This window comes from Poecile atricapillus, chromosome 10 (assembly GCF_030490865.1).
Source record: "Poecile atricapillus isolate bPoeAtr1 chromosome 10, bPoeAtr1.hap1, whole genome shotgun sequence".
Classification (NCBI taxonomy): Eukaryota; Metazoa; Chordata; class Aves; order Passeriformes; family Paridae; genus Poecile; species Poecile atricapillus.
In genome coordinates, this window is record NC_081258.1 from 13668274 (window position 1) to 13686118 (window position 17845).

General features: G+C 49.0%; 1 protein-coding gene across 2 annotated transcripts in view; it reads left to right on the forward strand.

Annotated features, from left to right (window-relative positions):
- The window catches only part of GNAO1 (G protein subunit alpha o1), a 140251-nt gene extending 123391 nt beyond the window's left edge, over positions 1-16860 (forward strand). Inside the window, exons 7-8 of one of the 2 annotated variants that reach the window (XM_058845554.1) lie at positions 13141-13294; positions 14917-16860. In XM_058845554.1, coding sequence (XP_058701537.1) covers positions 13141-13294; positions 14917-15104 — 342 coding nt within the window. In that variant the 3' untranslated portion in view covers positions 15105-16860. Of the gene's footprint in view, positions 1-93; positions 248-4266; positions 10406-13140; positions 13295-14916 lie in introns of those variants that run through there. The other variant, XM_058845553.1, reaches the window with a different exon arrangement.
- Positions 16861-17845: the final 985 nt, after the last annotated feature.

Sequence of the window (17845 nt, forward strand, 5' to 3'; positions counted from 1 at the left end):
CCTCCTTAATTTAGTTGTTTTAGACTTCCCTACATGTTGAACGTCCCTGGGTCGCTGGCTTTGGCCTGATGTGATCTTTCCTTTCTATTGCAGAACCGCATGCACGAATCTCTGAAGCTTTTTGACAGCATCTGCAACAACAAATGGTTCACAGATACATCTATCATCCTGTTTCTAAACAAGAAGGACATATTTGAGGAGAAAATTAAGAAATCTCCACTGAGTATCTGCTTTCCTGAGTACACAGGTAATGAGAAATGTGGCTGCACAGGAGTAGAGCAAAGGGACCACAGAGCTCTCCCCAGCCAGGCTGATTCTGTAGTGTATCACAGGCAACAAGGCTAAAGATGCAGAGCTAGAGCTCCCATTGGCTTCACTGCAGGTTTTATTTCAGTATTTGCCAAAGGACCACCCCCACCAGGGTCCACTTAAAGCAGGAGGATGACTTGACCCAAGTTCTTTGCTGGCAAAGGGCCACCCCTGCTGATTCAGGTGTCTGACCTCCACCTCAACAGTGGGTTTGATGCCAGGCCAGCACCTGCAGGTGTGGGGCCACTGTGCACGCCCTGAACTTGTGTGCACTAGTTCCCGGTGTCACACAGGATCATGAACCTTCTTGCAGGTCTCTCAGAAAGGTGCAGTGAGTGTAACCATTATAAATGGGTTACTGGTCTCCAGGAGATCAGCACATGGGGTTTGTTAGGCTGTCCTCAACTGGAGTTCAGCCTTGTTCTTTCTTTTCTTTTACCCAACCATGCTCCCTTATAGCCACAAGAAGAATCCCTCTGCAGTTCCTGACCACTTTCTCCACTTCCAGGCTGCAGGGCTGTAGGATCATCATGATCCTGGAAATATTCATATCCAGGCAGGATGGGATTCCCAGCAACCTGACCCGGTTGAAGATGCTCACTGCAGGGGGATTAGATGAGATGACTTTTAAAGATCCCTTCCAACCCAAACCATTCTATGATTCCATGATCAGCCCTCCAGCATGCAGACAGCAGGTCTCACAGCTTGGCTGCTTCAGCTCAAGCAATACATTTTCATCACATTAGTTGAAGAGTCCCCAGTTTTGTTCTCAGGTTTGCCAACGTCAAGTGTCTGGACATGAAAACACTTCCAGTGAAATGGAAGTAGAAAAGATTCTGTTCTTCCCACACCTCTTAACCCATAGTGCAGACAGAGGAGAGCCACGGTGAGCCATACACTGAGTTTGGCTGGGGAGAAGGAGGCCTTTGTGATCCGTGGAGTTGAGAGTAGGAGCTCTGGGATGGGCAGTGTGCAAGAAGCCCCCACTCCTGCTGCCTGCCTGGCATCTGACCCGCTAATGATGGGAATACATCACCCATGCAAAGGCTGCAACTGCACCCCGCTGCTTCCCTCTGCATCTCGCCAGCTTCCACAAACCCTCATTACCATTCTGAGATGGCACAAAAATAAACTTTTATCGTCATGAATTATTTAAACTCACTGGAGACATCCAGATGAATCAAGCCGACAGAGAGAGAAGCCAATCTCTTTGTCAGGAAACACAGTTGTGAACCAGGAGCACCAGGAGTGTCACAGTTCTGGGCAGGCCAACAAATTATTAACCAGAGCTTCTTATCTCTGAGCACTCGATTTTTCACTGTGAATAGACAGAAGTGATCCTTCATGGCTGCTTTGGGCTGAATGGTCTGTGGCCATGGAGCTGAATAACTCCAGCTGACTTCAGAACATCTGCAGACTTCCTCTGTGGGGAAGATTTTGGTGTTTATCACTACCAGCACATTTCAGCCATCTAGTCATCTGCTTGGTCCAGACAGAACCAACATATTCCCGACACATTTGTCTGAAAAGATCTAATCATGGAAATTTCAGTCTTTACAGCTGAGCTCACAATAATGCCTACCCCAAATTTTCCTGGTTGCAAATTAGATTGCTGCTTTTGGATGGCTTGTAGAGCAGCTCATCACCATCTTCTTTATAGCAGTGCTTCTGTATACTGGGTGGTTTCTATCATGTCCTCTTCCCTTTTCTCAGTGAAGCAAACCTTCACCTCTCAGTCCTTCCTGATCACATTTTGTGCAGCTGGTTTTGTAGGTCTTCACTGTTGTCTCCCAGAAACCTCAGTCTGAAATAGCATTCTTACAGAGCCCCTGATGTCAGAGAGCCTAGAATGAGAAGGAATGTCATTTTAGATATTCATTCCCAAGGGATACCAGCCCAAGAGGGAAGTTCAGTGTGGGAAGTATTCATACACATGGAGCTAAGCTCTTGGCTGATTAAACAGAGGAAAACAAAGCTTCTGTCTGGAGCACTTCAGCCATCAGTGAACCAAACCAATCCTCCCCAAGTCTCAGGGGACCCTGAAGGTGCTCTAAATTCCTTCAAGATGCTTTTCTGGAAGCTGGGAGTTCTCACAACACCAGAGACCCTCAACAGATCTCCTGTCTCTCTTGTGCCATCAGAGAGGACAGGAAGTCTGACTGCTGAAAGTCCTTTTACTGATCCAAGAGGGACCTGAGGTAAGGAGTTATCTCACCCCCAGGTGTTCAGCAATGCTGTTAAAAGCTGGCTGTGCTAACATTCAGCCCAGGCTTTAGACCCAAGCACACTTCAGCCTGCTCGCCCCTGCTTTGCTGGCCACAGCCCACAGGATGAAACCCTCCTGGCCTCATGAAAAAGCAACATTATTAGAATGTTGCCCTGGAGTTAAAAAGAATTATTTGATAAAAGCCTATGAACTGAACAAGCAGACTTTCAACATCACAAGTAGGTTCCACAAAATGCTTTTAATGAAATGAAATTTCTGATGTCCATTAGTTCTGCTGACAGGGAATTATTAGAAGACTGCATCCACAAATTTGCCTGCTGTTTACTGGAGCACTGTTTCCATCCCCTTAATTCACTCATGCTTTTAACTAATCCACAATACTTAGTAAAGCAGCAGCAGAATCCATGGCTTGATTTAAACCAAGCTGGCATTAGTGATTCCCTGCTCTTGTAGACAGAATCAAGCATCTAAATCCTCATGCCTTTGAACAACCAACTTCCTGTTCATAAAATACCCTCCTGGCTGTGCTCAGCATGTGGAACTGATTCTTTACACAGCTCTTCATGCAAGAATCTGCTCCCAGAAAAAACTTTGCTTCTCTTACTTCACGCTTATTCTCAAGTCCCATGGTCTTCGTGAACTTGTGTATTCAACTAGCAGTGCATGTGTGTGCAAGTGAGATTTCCCAGAGCATCTGCCTTCCACCAAGCACATCTCCAGCCCCAGTAAGCTTCTCTCTAGCAAATAACAGCATTTCCCATCAGTAAAGCATCATGGAGAGAAAGGGACCCAAAAGCAGTAGCAGTGTTACTGTTGTGGAGCCTTTTGGGGGTCAGGCAGTGCCTGGCAGTGCTGGGAGCTGCACTCCAGGCCAGCCAGAGCCTTCATCAGCCTTAAGGAGGTGCCCAAGTGGAGCTGTGTGTGTGAGCAGGGTTGGAGCTGGCCAGAAGAGAAAGGATCTATTCATTTGCATGACTCCTCCTAAGCTTTTTGAACACTAAATTTGAGGGTTAATGAGGTTTGGCAAAGATGTCTCTATAAATCAAAACAAGAAACACCTCACAGTGTGATTTTTAGTCTTGGCTGTAGCAGAAAATACTGCAATCCTAATTCCTAAAAAAAGGGACATTCTCTATCAGCCTTTTTGTTGGGTTTTGGGGTTTTTTTGGGAAAAGCCCATTTTGCCCTGTAACAGAGGTTGGATCTTTTTATGTCCCTTTCTCTTAATGATTTAGGGAAAGGAGGGCACAGCTACCAATACTGCCCTCAATTCATGTTAACTCTTCCATCAAAAACTGAAGCTTTAATTAAAAAAAAAATAAAAATCTAAGAAAAGGAAAAAAGCTAAGCCTTTTCCCTAGGTCAAGCACTCAAGCACTTACTGTATTTCTGGCAGATTTCTTCTCTTTTTTGTCACCATGATGTGGAATTTCTTCCATCACAGCCTGTTTAACGCTCAGCTCCCTCATCCATGTCATCTCTATAGACTATAAACAGCAGTTCAGAATAAAAATACAGCTGAGCTGACAGTCAGGGGCATCTCCTGCCTGGCAGCAATCCCAGCTGGAAACGGTGCCCATCCCTGAGATGGAGAGAGGGCACCTGGGCTGCAGCAGCCTGCACAAGCTCCCCACATCCCCACAACGGGGTGTTTGCAGGCACCCTGCGGATTCCAAGTTGCAGGGTTGCTTTAACCCACTCTTTTTCCTTTCCCCTCGGCTCTCCTGCAGGCCCCAACGCTTTCACGGAGGCGGTGGCGTACATCCAGACTCAGTACGAGAGCAAGAACAAGTCCTCCAACAAGGAGATCTACACTCACATCACCTGCGCCACTGACACCAACAACATCCAGTTCGTCTTCGACGCTGTCACGGATGTCATCATCGCCAACAACCTGCGGGGATGTGGACTCTACTAAAGCACCCTCCTCTCCTGGCACCCGCCCGGAGTATCCTCCGGTCCCGCGGACAGGTCCTCCCTTTCCTTGTTTTTTTCCTCCTCAGAAGATGACAAGGAAGAAATACATAATTCCCTCCTCCTGTCCCAGAAAACTCTGCAGCAAGTTCTGCTTTCCCCAGACCTATTTTATTTTATTTTGGTTCATTTTTGGTTCATTCCCTTGCTGCCCCGTTCTACTCCTCCGTTCCAACTCACAGTGTTGTGCAGGGAGCTAACGCATTTCCCACAAAGTGCATTTCAACTGCCAAAAGACAAAAATACTTCAGTTTTAAAGAGAGAAAAAAATCAAAGCCTTAAAATACTGGTCAGTAACAGTGTAGTTTGAAACCAAAACTTTTTTTTTTGCCTTGAAAATTAAGGGATATTGTTCATTCTTCTGGTTATTTGCCTTCTTAGAAACACTATTCCTTTGAGAAGTGCTAAATACAACCTGATCTTTTGAGGGTACTTTACAGCTCCAGTTCTGACCCCAAAGCTGGAGGTGTTGAATGCAGCCACCATAGCTTGTATTTGTACCTTCTCCTTTTTTCCAGACAGCTATTTGAACAAGTAAAACAGCCATATCGAGTTCTGCTGGTGTCTGAGTAACAAAGCCTACTAAGTCTTGTCTAAAAGCATTCATTACTGGTAGCAGTTTCAACTCAAGTTTTTCAAAATTAATGGTAAAATTTATCTAGTGGTTGCTGTAACCCATTTCTGAGACACTTCCATGGGGGCCATGGAGGCACTGGGCTGGGACCCCTGGAGTGTAGGCAGTGAAGATGCCCCAGAAATGGTGTCCTGATGGAGACTCCACACTCGGTGGCATCCTGACAAGGAATCCAGCCTGAGGACCTTTCCCACAGCACCTCCCACCCTTAGTGATTCAGCAGAGGCGATGCCCGTGCACACACATGGCATCACTTTCCAAACTTCAGCCTTGAAATGCTGGGGTGCATGAAAAATATTTAGCCCAGCTTCTTGTAGGCAGAATCTGACCTTCAAGTCCCTGAGATGGGGAGAGGTGCTTTGGAAAACCTCCCCATGCTTGGGTAGCAGCAAAGTGTGCAAGAGCCTTGTGGCCTTTCATCACCCCTTGGGCATCTAAACCCCTTGAGATGTCCAGCCTTGTGCTCTGAGCCTCCTTGGCTGAGCACAAGCCAGTGGCTTTCCTGTGTCATCTCCTGTCTGAGTATCCCAGAGAGACGGCTCCAGGGCTGGTGTCTCCAGTCAGCACCTCTTTACCAGTATCTGTACTGAAATGGATGGTTAACAATAGCAAGGGAGAGCCCAGAGAGCTGATTTGAGTCAAGTGATGGAGTAGGAAGGAAAAGTGCAAGGAAAGGAAGACAGAAGGGCAGGGGAAAGGAGTGGGAAGGGTGAGGGTAGTACCCAGCACAGCAAAACTGGGGGCTCAGAGGACAAATGCAGGTGGCTGAGGTACATGTGGCCACCACCAAGAACTCTGGGTGCTGCTGAGTTGAAGGCAGAAGGGAATGTGAGAGGTGGGGTGTCACCTCTGTGGACATGGAGGGGCTCTTAGAAGTCCACTCCAAAAGCTTGTTTGTTGTCTGTGTGAGACAACCACCTCTGAGGTCCCACTCAGGGCCCACCTCACCTGGGGGCAGGTGGGCAGCGTTGATCCCTGCCTCTTCTCTGCCTCTCTTAGAAGTCAATTATCTTGAAAAACATGAATCTTTGCAGGGTGGCCAGAAGTTCAACTGTCCTCTCTTGGGAGCCTGATCTAGGAGTGGCTTTCAGGTCTCAGGAGGTCTCCTCAGGGCTGTGGTTGAGAGAGACAATATCTCTTCTCACTGTGTCCATTTAGGAGAGATGGTGTGAGAGCAGCCCAGAGGGGAGGGGCCAGGTGAGTGTGCAGGAGGCAGTGACAGGAACACATATGGTGGCACAGAAGGGTGAGGACAGTGGGAGAGGCTTAGGGAACGTTTTGGGAGAGAAGCTGCAGAAGAAGGGAGACGAGGCAGATTGAGGCAGCAGAGAGGATGGGAAGAAAAGGGCACCTGGGATCCAGAGGAGAGTCCCCATAAGGGACTGTGCTCTGCCAGGATAGTGCTGGGAAGGCCTGCAGAGGAAAACGAGGAGTCTCACCCATCCAGCCTGCTACAGCCCAGCATGGCTGGTAACTGTCAGTAACCCCTAGAGAGCATTAAATGATGCATTTACTATTGTACAGTAAGGACCTGCTGCTGTTCTGCTGGGCACTGACAGCAATAACACAACTCCCTGCCTCTCTGCTGTGGCACAAGCCAGCACCCACCATTCTCTTCACCATCTCAGCCTTAAAATGTCTCCAATGACATCGGCTCCTGCAAAGAGCTGGCCATCAAAACCAGGAGCTCCTGTCTGCTCCTCATGTCACAGCCCACCCACACATCTGTCTGAGCCCCAGCAGAAACACCCAGCATCCACATGGATGTTGTGTCAAACCCAGGGCAGAAAAAACACACATTGGTTACTTTTGGTATGTAATGTGTGTAACCACTGGACCCAGAGTGATGATGGCTGGTGCTGGCAGGGATGCAGGTCTTTCATTAAACTCTGTAAGAAGAATTTGATCAGAAGCACTGGAGTTTTGGAGATTTTCTGTTCCCACCTCTTGCTGTGAATGATGTTTTATCTAAGCAAATAATTAACAGAAGCTGTTCCCAGGGAAGACAGCACCACACCAAGGCTTCATGAGCTCCCAGCATAAAGCAGACAGAAATACTTTGGTAAAGACAATTTAAATTAACTCTGAACTGCCAAATGCAGTCAAGTGGCCAGTGCTGGCTCAGTGTGCTTTTACCACTCTCCAGGCTTGATTCAGGTAACCCATTCCCAGCTTTGCCAGCTGGGAGGTCCAAGCCCCTCTGCATCTCCAGCAGATCCCTGGCACGTTGGTGACCATCAACAGCTGGTGCCCCATGGGGAGAAAAGGGAGAAAAAGCAGAGGAAATGTTGCCACACAGAGCCTCTTCTTTCATTTTCTTTGGCATATTGTGTGTCCAAAGCTTCATCTCAGCTGCTGCTGCTGACATTCCCTCCCTCACACAAGTGTCATGAGGATTCACTGACAAATGCTGGAAACAGCTTTTGGAAGATGAAATGCTTCCAGTGTTAAACATTACTACTTCTCCCACTTGATGGCCACACATAGATTTGTGTCTCCAGAACACCTGCCAAATTATTACTCACTGCTGGCTGCTGCATCCTCTGAAGCCCTTTCTGACAGACGTGCCTTCCACAGGCAATCTTTTGCCCCATGCTTTTCCTAAACACCAGCAATTCTTGCAGCAGTTGCCTAAAAAGTACCTCAAAATACATCAGCTGCTTTCAAAACCGTTTTCTTAGCAGCTCTTTGTGCTTTGCAATTGCCATGCTCTGAATCCCTTGGAGATCCAGAGTTGTGTTTCATTTGCAGTCTCCACATAGCAAAAATCCTAGCAGGGCACGGAGCATAGATTTTGAAAGCACAAAATTGAAATGGCTATGTATACATCCTGCTGCCTTTCAAAGCTAATATGGGAATTTGCAAAAAAAAAAAAAAAAAAACCAAAAAAAAAAAAAACCAAAAACAAAAAACCCCTTTTTAGGACTCAGTCACTGTTCCAGCAGCAGAAGCATCCAAGGGGTGTCAGCATTGAAAGTAGCATTAGCAACTCATGATGAGCTTCAGACAGCAGCAGAAAGAAAGAGGGAAGCTCCCTGTCGGCTTGCTCCATAGTCAATGGTCGGCTGTGGAGCCATGAGACCACAAAAATGCAAATAGCTTCTTTATTTAAACAACAATTTCAATGAAATAGAGACACCCGTGCAAGGAAAGTCTCGCAGTGCTGCCGGGCTGCGCTGCAGAGCTCCTTGTGAGGATAAACTGGGCTGCTTGGGAGAGCGAGCAATAACCAGGCACTGGGAAAGCGCACGCTAAAATACAGCCCCAGACTGCCACAGGCAGTTTTTAATCTTGCATCTAGAAGTCGCACACGGTGTGGTTTTCACAGGGGGCCGGAGGAGCCCGGCGGAGCGGCAGCACAGCGGGAGCGCTCAGCGCGGCCATCTGGCCCTGCCTGTGCATCCCCGCTCCTGCCCTCCGCCGCGCCTGCATGGGCACAGCCTGCCCCGAAACGCTGCCAGACACAGCTCTCTCAGGAGTTTTGTACCGGAATTAGCTTGCCTTCAGCCAGCTTTCCTGGATGGCCAGCCAGCCTGTCCCTCCACGGAGGCGAGAGCAGCCTCTGGAGGAGCCTGCCGTGCCTCCTCTATTGATGTGATTTTGTTTTACAGGACACTAAAAGTATTAATGAGGGCGGTCTTTAATGTCCATTAAAACATATCTAGTGGGTTTAATCTATCGTGGCATGAGCCCAGTGCCTGCCTGCAAGGGAACAGACCTTGTTCTCAGTCCAGGAGTGCAATCTCCGAGAGGTCAGGATGTGACATAGAAGATGTCCTTTTGCCAGAAGGTCCCCGTGCGCCCTGCCTCGCTGTGCAGCTCAACAAGGCAGACATCGCCCCTGGGGGATTTGCAGTCAGTGCTGGGAAAGGGACCAACCCTGCACTGTTAGTTTGTGTGACATGTCCCAAGCTTTTTGTGGTCACAAAGTCTCCTGGAGCCAGGGAGAGTTGCTGAGTTCCTGGGAAGAAGGCTGACCATCTGTCAAGTCAATTAGAGAAGCTTAGTTCGAGTGTGCTTGGGTGTTTTCATGGTTTGTCTTCAGGCTTACCACCAAAAACTCCACTACCATTTCCAAGGAGACTGAAACACTCGTTAGTGATCTGACACTGGACACATCAAGGTCAGTAGAAATGGTGTTACTGAGCATCACCCTGAGCACCCAGACCCATCACTCACTCGCATCCGCAGTGCACACATGAGAAAGCAGAGACCAAGTGGCACAAAATTGCAGGCGCAGTCTTGCCTCTACCTCCCTGCTGGAAAGAGCAGGCAAACGCACCCCGAGGCTCCCTGAGACCTGAGGTTACCGTGTCATTTCTGAGCTCCAGCACTGACATGAGATAATTGATGCTGACAGATATAGGTACGTGACCTATTTAGTTATACTGAGAATGTGGCCATGGGAAAGGACTTTGCACAGGACCCCTCGTGCCCCAGCCAGCAGCCTGTGAGATCTTTATTTAGGGGCAAACACAAGCAAGTGCAGCCCTTAAACACCGATGTCTTAGTGAGAGGAGGACCAAAGCCTCCAGCTGGCAGCCTGCAGGCAGAGGGAAGGGGAGCTGGAATTAAGAAGCAGCCCCATCTCCCCAAGAGGGCAGCTCTGTTCGTGGACACTAGGCACAGGGAGGAGAAACCAGGAGAAAAGGTAGAGGGGCTGGGAGCTGGCTGGATGCTGACTGCCCCAGGCCCTCTTCCACCCAGTGTCTTGGAAATTAAGACCCAGTCCTGAGTGTAGTGCAGGAAAACCTCCAGGGCTAAAGCCACTGCTTGAGGTGGGGAGGAGAGACCATGGCAGGTAAAGCACCATTTTCAGTAGTGCCTGAGTGTCACCAGCTTTTCCAGTGCTGGACCAACCTGGTGGTGCTGGGTAAGCAGATAAGATTGTTTAAGCACCAGCCATGGCTTTGTTAATTAGCCCAGTCCCTAATTTGTGCTCCTCAGCCCTATTCCCCCACCTCCTTTTTCCCAGTTCAGCTCAACAAGGGAAGAGTGACCATCACCCTGACTCTGGGCTCCCCACTCCCCGTCACATTTCCCAAAGGATCGCCGGAGGCCGTCACCAATTTCCTTTTGCTGGTTCCCCACTGAATCGTTTCTCCTGCATGTTTGATGGCCCAAACTGTATTAACTGTAATTTTGTACGAAGAGTGACTGTCCATTGGTTTAATAGAGCATTAGTTATTGTAATAATTTATTGGCTGTTGGTAATGTATTTATTAGTTACAAAATGTTAATAAAGTGCCAGCTCTTTTCTAGTGTGAGAGTGGTTTTATTGTGTCTCCCTTGAGTGCGTCCAGCTTCTCAAACTTGTTATTTAACCCTGTGGCTGCTCCACAAACACTTGCACAACACACAGCACCAGCTGTCTGCCAGAGCCTCCTGGAAACAAGGAATTTGAAGAGGATATAACCAAAAGATACCTCATTTTATGTAAGTATTTGGCAGAATTTTTTTTTTCTTTGCTCACCAGAGACAGCAGCAGGGCAGAGCATCCTTGCTGCCCCACTGTCTCCTCCACCACATCAGTTACAAAGTCACAAGCTTTGCTTTTCCACTGACTCTTTGTGTGAGCACAGTCAGAAGACCCATTGCTGGTTCAGTTCAGTAATGGTGTGTTCTCCTCCTTGCAGTAATGGAAAACATGGAGCACCCCTCCCTCCCTTTAAAACAATGCTTGAGCCAGTTTGCTGTTTTATGTTTAAACTAAAGCTCTTCCATTATTTGGGGCATAATATAGGAGCAAGGAATTTGAAGAAACCAAGAGAAAATTTTATGTAAACCTCAGCAAAGGAAAATGAACCATTGCTCCTATTGACTTCACCAACTTCCAGTGATGTGGCTTCAGCTGGACCCATCCTCAGACAGGAATTTCCACGTGGCCCATCCTGTGAATCAGCCAGAGCTACAGGCCAGTCTTGAGAAAAACAAATGGCTGAGAGGGAAAGGATTTTACTTTGTGTATTGATAGTGGGGATTTTTAAAACTTCCTCCAGGACACCATCCTGCTCAGATTCTGCCTGGGTGTTCAAGACTCTGAAGTCATCAGGTCTATCTTGCCTGAATGGGATTTCTCATTTCCCTGGGCAGAAGCTTTATTTCAGCTGCTCTTCCACCAACACCATCACTTATTTATTTAAATATAATACATATATAGGACAACACCAGAGATCAACAAAGAAAAGCCCATCCTGATACTCTTCATGAAAATCCCAAGACCCAGCAATTTTGCAGCAACCACAAGTCAAGAAGAACCACATCCTTTTGTGGCAGTTTCTGGTTTCCCTATGAATAAGGCCTTTTTTTTTCATTTCAAGATAAGGATCAAATTGAAGTCCCAAGGCTTTGGAAAGCGCCTGCTTGGCATCCCCAGCTACTCTTTGTCAAGGAACCGACAGTGCAATCGCAAAGCCTTTCAAGATGAAATCAGACAGCTGCTAAATTTTGCATGCAAAAGCTACCGTTGAAGTGGAGCTAATAAAATGACTCACTAATAAAACATTCATGGAAAACTCCAAAATGTGTAATTGGGTCATCATTTCATTAGCAAACACATGTGCTCTCGCGAATCTTCGGTGAGTCCAGAGCCCCCTTGGCTGCGCCTCCAAAAAAAGGGGCTGTGGGGGGACGTTGTGGGGGGCATTGGCAGCAGGAGGGTTCCCCACCCTCTGCAGAGCCTCCCATGTACAGACCTTTCCATGAGACTTCCACAGGGCTTTTGAGAGCAGCTGTGTCCCCAAGGCAGTCGAGCCAGAGCTGGGGGGCTCAGCCCCCAGCAGGGGTTACAGGGAGGGGCAGCAGCTTCAGACTTCACCAAGCCCTGGCTTTGCACCAGAAGTTTTGCAAGTTCCAGTAGAAATGAGGTGGGTACAAACAATGGAAGGGTCCAGGGAATTCCTGAAATGTCCCCCAAAGCTGTCGGTGGGTAGCAGGGAATGGCTTTCTGGAGGGCCAGATCTGTCCTGTCCAGTGGCACCTTCACACTAAGTGCATGCATCTGCATGGGGACACCCTGCTCTGTGGGGCCCTGTGGCAGCCAGTGGGGCCCAGGACAACCTCACCTCCTCTGTTCTGCTGTCTGCTCTCCACTTCTTCAGAAACTTTGGTAGCATAGGGGAAAAATTATTGTTTATGGGTTTTGTCCACATGTAAATGGAAAATAATAAAAAAGGGGAAAAAAACGAACAAAACTACAGCTTTTATAAATTAGCCTTTATGCCCTACCAAAGCTTTTCCAAGCTTAAAGTCTCCCTAGAGCAGCCTGTAAGCCCAGAACTCTCAGGAGAGCTGGGAAGTGGCTGGCAGAAGCACCTGTACTGGTTACCACCATGCAGGTTACCTCCTTGGGATTTCTTAGGAGCAACCCGGCCACCACAGGTATTTTCAAAGCTGAGCTGAAGATTTTTCCAGGGACTGGACCTGCCCCAACCTCTGGGCAATACTTTGGCACTGGTTTCACTACAATGGCACCACTCAGTGCCAAGTACCCTTCCAGGCAGGCCCATAGGATCACGTTGTGATGGCCAAAGCCCCTTTCATCGCAGTCCCCATGCCCAGTGTGTCCGAGCTGCTGGCTGATGCTGTCTGTCCATCCTTTATTTGGGCTCTCCAAAGGATGCTTCAGGGGCACCCAGTCCCTAAAGAAGGACAGGGCCTCTTCCCTACTCCTTTGGTGAGGTAGGAGAGAAGCAAATTACTTTTCTCCTGCAGTTCCTTGAGGTTTCAAGTGTCTTCCCTGGCAGAGTGGCCCCACAGAGATGTGGGGGAGGATCAGCTGCAGCCCCACAGCTGCCCTGGCCTCCAGCCCAAGAGCAGCACAATACCCCATTTCTTCCACCTTTGTAACCAGCTCAAATTTACCACTATCTTATTATAGAGATTTTATTTTTTTGGCTTTCTAACCGTTTCAGTTCACAGAATGTTCTCCTCTCCTCTAACTCTCTGTCTTTGCCTTCCTCTCTCTCCTCTCCTCCCTCTGTGCTCCCCTTTGCAGAACCGCATGCATGAATCTCTCATGCTCTTCGACTCCATCTGTAACAACAAATTCTTCATCGATACCTCCATCATTCTCTTCCTCAACAAGAAAGACCTATTTGCTGAGAAGATCAAGAAGTCACCTCTGACCATCTGCTTCCCTGAGTACACAGGTAGGTCCTGGGGCTGACACGGCACAGCCACTGTGACACCCACCCTGCGCCGCCGGGGCTGGGGGGACAGAGGGGACAGGGCGCCTTTGGGGGGTGCAAAAGCACTGCAAAAGCACCTTCATGAGCTGTGATGCAGCTCCAGCACCCACTCATGGGCTGGGGCTGTGTCCTGCGTGGGGCAGTTCTTGTGGCAAAGGTGCCTGAGCAGCTGGTGGCACAGAGAGGGGGTCAGGACAAATGGAGAGGAGCTGAAATGAGCCTGGGCACAGGGAGCTGTGGAAAGAAGAAGACTTGGCAGGAGCTGACTGGCCACCACTGGAGACATCCTATTTGCTGGTGGTTCCTGGGGAGCTCCTACAAGAGGAGCTAAGACTCATGGTCCTCCAGGCTGCATCCTCCCCGGAGTGCCTCCGCTGGGTGTGGCTAGGGGAGGCAAGAGCCCATTTACAGCAGGAATCTGTGGAACCACAAGAGAATCACCCATTTTGTAGTGAAACCTACATGGCCTGGGGAAAAGGATAAATAACCAAGAAGATGAGCAAGAGTAGATACTCTGGAATTCCCTAAGGGAAAGAAAAAAGGCAGTTTAAATTCAGACTCCAGCATCCCCTACAGATACTGAGATGTCTCTGAACTGTTCCACCCAGAGCACATCCATCCTGGATGCCGAACACCAGGGACAAGGGAGACCCCCAGCAAGATGGGACCCATTTCCCTACGGCATAAGTGCACCAGTGTTTCCACCAGGGGCATTCAGGCTTCTCCATGCTGAAGGCACCAGCACTTTTCTCACAGCTACCTGGTGGAACAAACCAGACTATCCCACATGGCACAGCCAGGCTACCCCATGGAGAGGGACAGCCCGGTGGCACCAGCCCAGCTTCCCTCTCCTTCAGCCACCCACCGCATCAGGAACGAGGGGAACCAGCAAGCTGGGAAAGGAAAATAAATCTCCAGATAATAGCAGCTCTCGCAAAGGCGATTTCAGGGGCGTAACTCAGCTTTGTGGCTTCCCGCGAGGGGCCAGCGCAGCCTCTCTCGCTGCCCTAAGCAGCTTAATGCAATAATGCACATTTTTCAGCTCAAACATCTGGCGCCTCTCCAGCCCACCTTCCCAAAGCAAAGCTCCCAGTCAGGGAGCCAGCACGGGTGTCCCCACTCGGCTCCTGGGCCAGCACCGCTGCAGTGCCCGGGGTGAGACCCCCACCCAGCCCAGGAGGGGCACAGAGGGGCTCAGCCCCACCGGAGGGTACAGCCAGTGTACATGGGTGATGTTGGGGTGGCCAGCAGCTCCCCTGGCCGTGCCTCCCTGCCTGGCTGGGATCCTCGGGGATCCTGCCCTTCCTGGGGGGAAACGGGAGAGGGCAAAGCAGCGACACCTGGGGAAGGAGGAGCCCTCAGGGCTTGGGTGTGATGTGTGTTCGGGGAAAATGGGGCAGAGGGGGAGCAAAAGGGTAACGGGGGCGGAAAGGAGGGAGATGGGAGGAAAATGGACCCTGCTAAGGGGTGAAGGGTGGGGAGGTGGGTGAAAATAGTTTTGCGTGTTTCTGCTGTAACACACGCACTTGGCGAGCAGCAGGGCCCGGGTGTGGCCCCAGCCCTGACCCCCGCTCTGCCCGCAGGTCCCAACACCTACGAGGATGCGGCCGCCTACATCCAAGCACAATTCGAGAGCAAAAACCGCTCCCCCAACAAGGAGATTTACTGCCACATGACGTGTGCCACAGACACGAACAACATCCAGGTGGTTTTTGACGCCGTCACCGACATCATCATTGCCAACAACCTGCGGGGCTGCGGCTTGTACTGAGACCCCGGCGCACAGCGACTGCTTGGGTGGCGATCCCGGCGCCAGGAGAGAAAAGAAACATAAAAAAAATAACAAAAAAAAAAACAACCAAACCCCAAAGCAACCACACACAGACACACAGACACACACGCGCGCGGGGAAGAAAAAAAAAAAAAAAAAAAAAAAGAAACGAAAAAACCAGATTGAAGGAGAGAAAAAATGTCATCATAATCATGCGAGTTGGTAAAAAAAAAAAAAAGGCATAAGGAAAAATTATATATATACGTATATATATATATAAAAAAATCCACACCCACCTTTTTAGTTTGTTTTTTTGAACCCCCTTCTCCCATCAGACTCCTCCCTCCGGTCCCCAGTGTCCCAGCTTGGGGTACCCCGGGGGCCAGGGGGGCTCTGCCCGGCCCCACCATCCCAACAACTCCCCCGGTACCTGGCAGGGAAAAGGGGAAAAGGGCAGCGCCCGGGGTCACTCTGGGCAGGGGCTTCTCCTCCCAGCAGTTATTTGATCATGGGCTGCCATTTTTTAATTAGGACTATTATAATTCATTATTGTGGGTTGGCTTTCTTAAATTTTTTTCTTTTCCAGCATGGGCAAGGCTGCGCTGCCCCTGCCGGTCCCCAGCCCCACTGCCACCTTCAGAAACAAAAACACTTTTCTTCTTTTTTCCTTTTTCCCCCCCCCTTTTTTTTTTTTTTTTTTTTTTAAGAAGGGAAAAAATTGAAAACTGCCCCCGGCCACATGTCACAGCTTAAAAGGGAAACAACAAGCAGATCTTCTCCCATTTCCCACCCTGACAGTTTAGGGGGAAGGCTGCAGCAGGGGCATCCTCCTCCTGCTCCCTTCGCAGGGTTCCAGGGGGTTTAGGTCAGAATTTTTGAATTCCCACACCAATTCAGGCCAAAGCCCTCACCAGCCCAAGCCGGTGGGTTTTTCCCATTTTTTCCCTCCTGGTTTAACACTCCCTGCTCCTGGTCACTGCTCACTCTCCAGGTCCGTATCCAAAAGCACAGCTCGGCCCCCCCAACCAGAGTCCCCCTCACCCCTCCCTCAGGGCTGACCAGGGACATCAGGGAGGGCTATACAAAAATATATATATATTATTTTATTTTATTTTTTGTTTAGAGTATTTTTTTGTTTTCGTTTCGTTTTTATTATTTTCAACTCTTCCCAGTGAATGCTTTTTTGTGCTGCTTTTCTCTCCCCCTCTCTTGCCCCAGTCCTCTCTCCCTTTTAGTGAATGGTGTTTTCTCTCTCATGTGGGGATGTTTGTGCTGCAAAATAAGAAAAAAGGAAAAAAAAAAAAGGAAAAAAATTTTAAAAACAAACTTAAAAAAAGCAAGAATGAAAATAATTTAAAAATTTTAAAAAACACACACAAACCCACAAAAAAATAATTAAAAAAATAATAAAAAAACAACAAAAATCGAATGTAGTGTTTACATTGAAGCCACCGTTTTCATGACCAATCCCTTGTCATTTCTACTTTGATTAGTAACCAGACGTCTTCACGGTTTCACTTTTACGAGTTACCTTTGCTGAAGAAGAGCAGTCACACCTGTTCAAAAGAAAATGAATAAATAAAGAGGAAACATAAAAAAAGATATTATATATATATATATAAAAAGCGCCAGGTCTTTCTAAGCCTTTCTATTACCAATCAGTGAGGTTTCTGTGATATATTACACACTGCCAATCTCTTTCTCTGACTAATGGAAAAATTCATGTGTAGCTCAATAAAGAGAATGTTTGTCTGTACCCCGGGCTCTCCCTCCCACGCCTCCTTCTTTCCCCCGCGCCTGCCTGCCTCTTTCCAGAGAGGAACAAGAAATAGCAAAAACCGCATTTTAGGGGGATTTGCTGCTGCTGGTAGTGGAGAAGGGAGTTACAGTTTGGTGTAAGTATGGAATGGGTGTAAATCTTAGGAAAGCGGTGTGTGGAAGCTCTCTGGTGCTAGAGAACATCACTGGGAGCAAAGGTCCCCCTCCCTTTTGCCCAGGCAGCAAAATATTTTTATTTCTTTATGGAATGCAAAGCTAATCACCAGGGTGAGTCCTTCATTTATGGCAACATCACAAATCCCACAATACTGAAGTTTTTCCCCCTAGTATATAGAGGAAGGTTTTTCAAGAGAGTTGAGGTTTTCTCCCTGCTTACGCGATTCAGGGTTTGTTTGGATTTTTGGGGGGGTCGGGGTTTTTAACACGGTTTGGCTTTTTCCTGCACTCTTCTTCATCCCAGGTTCCCAGCTCCTGTGCATGCCAGCACTGGGCACGGTGACCACAGGTGGGACACCTGGAGAGCCACTGGCCCTGGGCACAGCGCTGGGCACCATCCCTGACATCCCTCCCGTACCACAGGAACGCTCCCAAAGCCCACGGGACCACCCGGGGATGGAGCCACAGGCGAAGTGACCCAGGCACCCAGGACCCCCCTGTGCCACCCCCGGTGTGTCCCTGCCCAGCCCCGAGGAGGGAGGGGGGGTTGGCAGAGACTCCCACACGCAGCAGCAGCTCCTGCCGGCTCTTCCAAGGTTCCTGCTGTTTACAGCCACCAGAAGCGTATGTTGGCACTGGGAAAGTCCATCAGGCCTCTCCTCAGATGACCTCCCTTTCCAGGGAGGCAGAACCAGCCAAGAGGCCGCCACTGGTCCTGTGCTGCTCTGCACAAACCAGCCTTTCATGGCTCAAGTAGGTCACTCTGCAGCGCTGCCGCAGGCGAAGGTGCCATCCAGTGGCTGGCC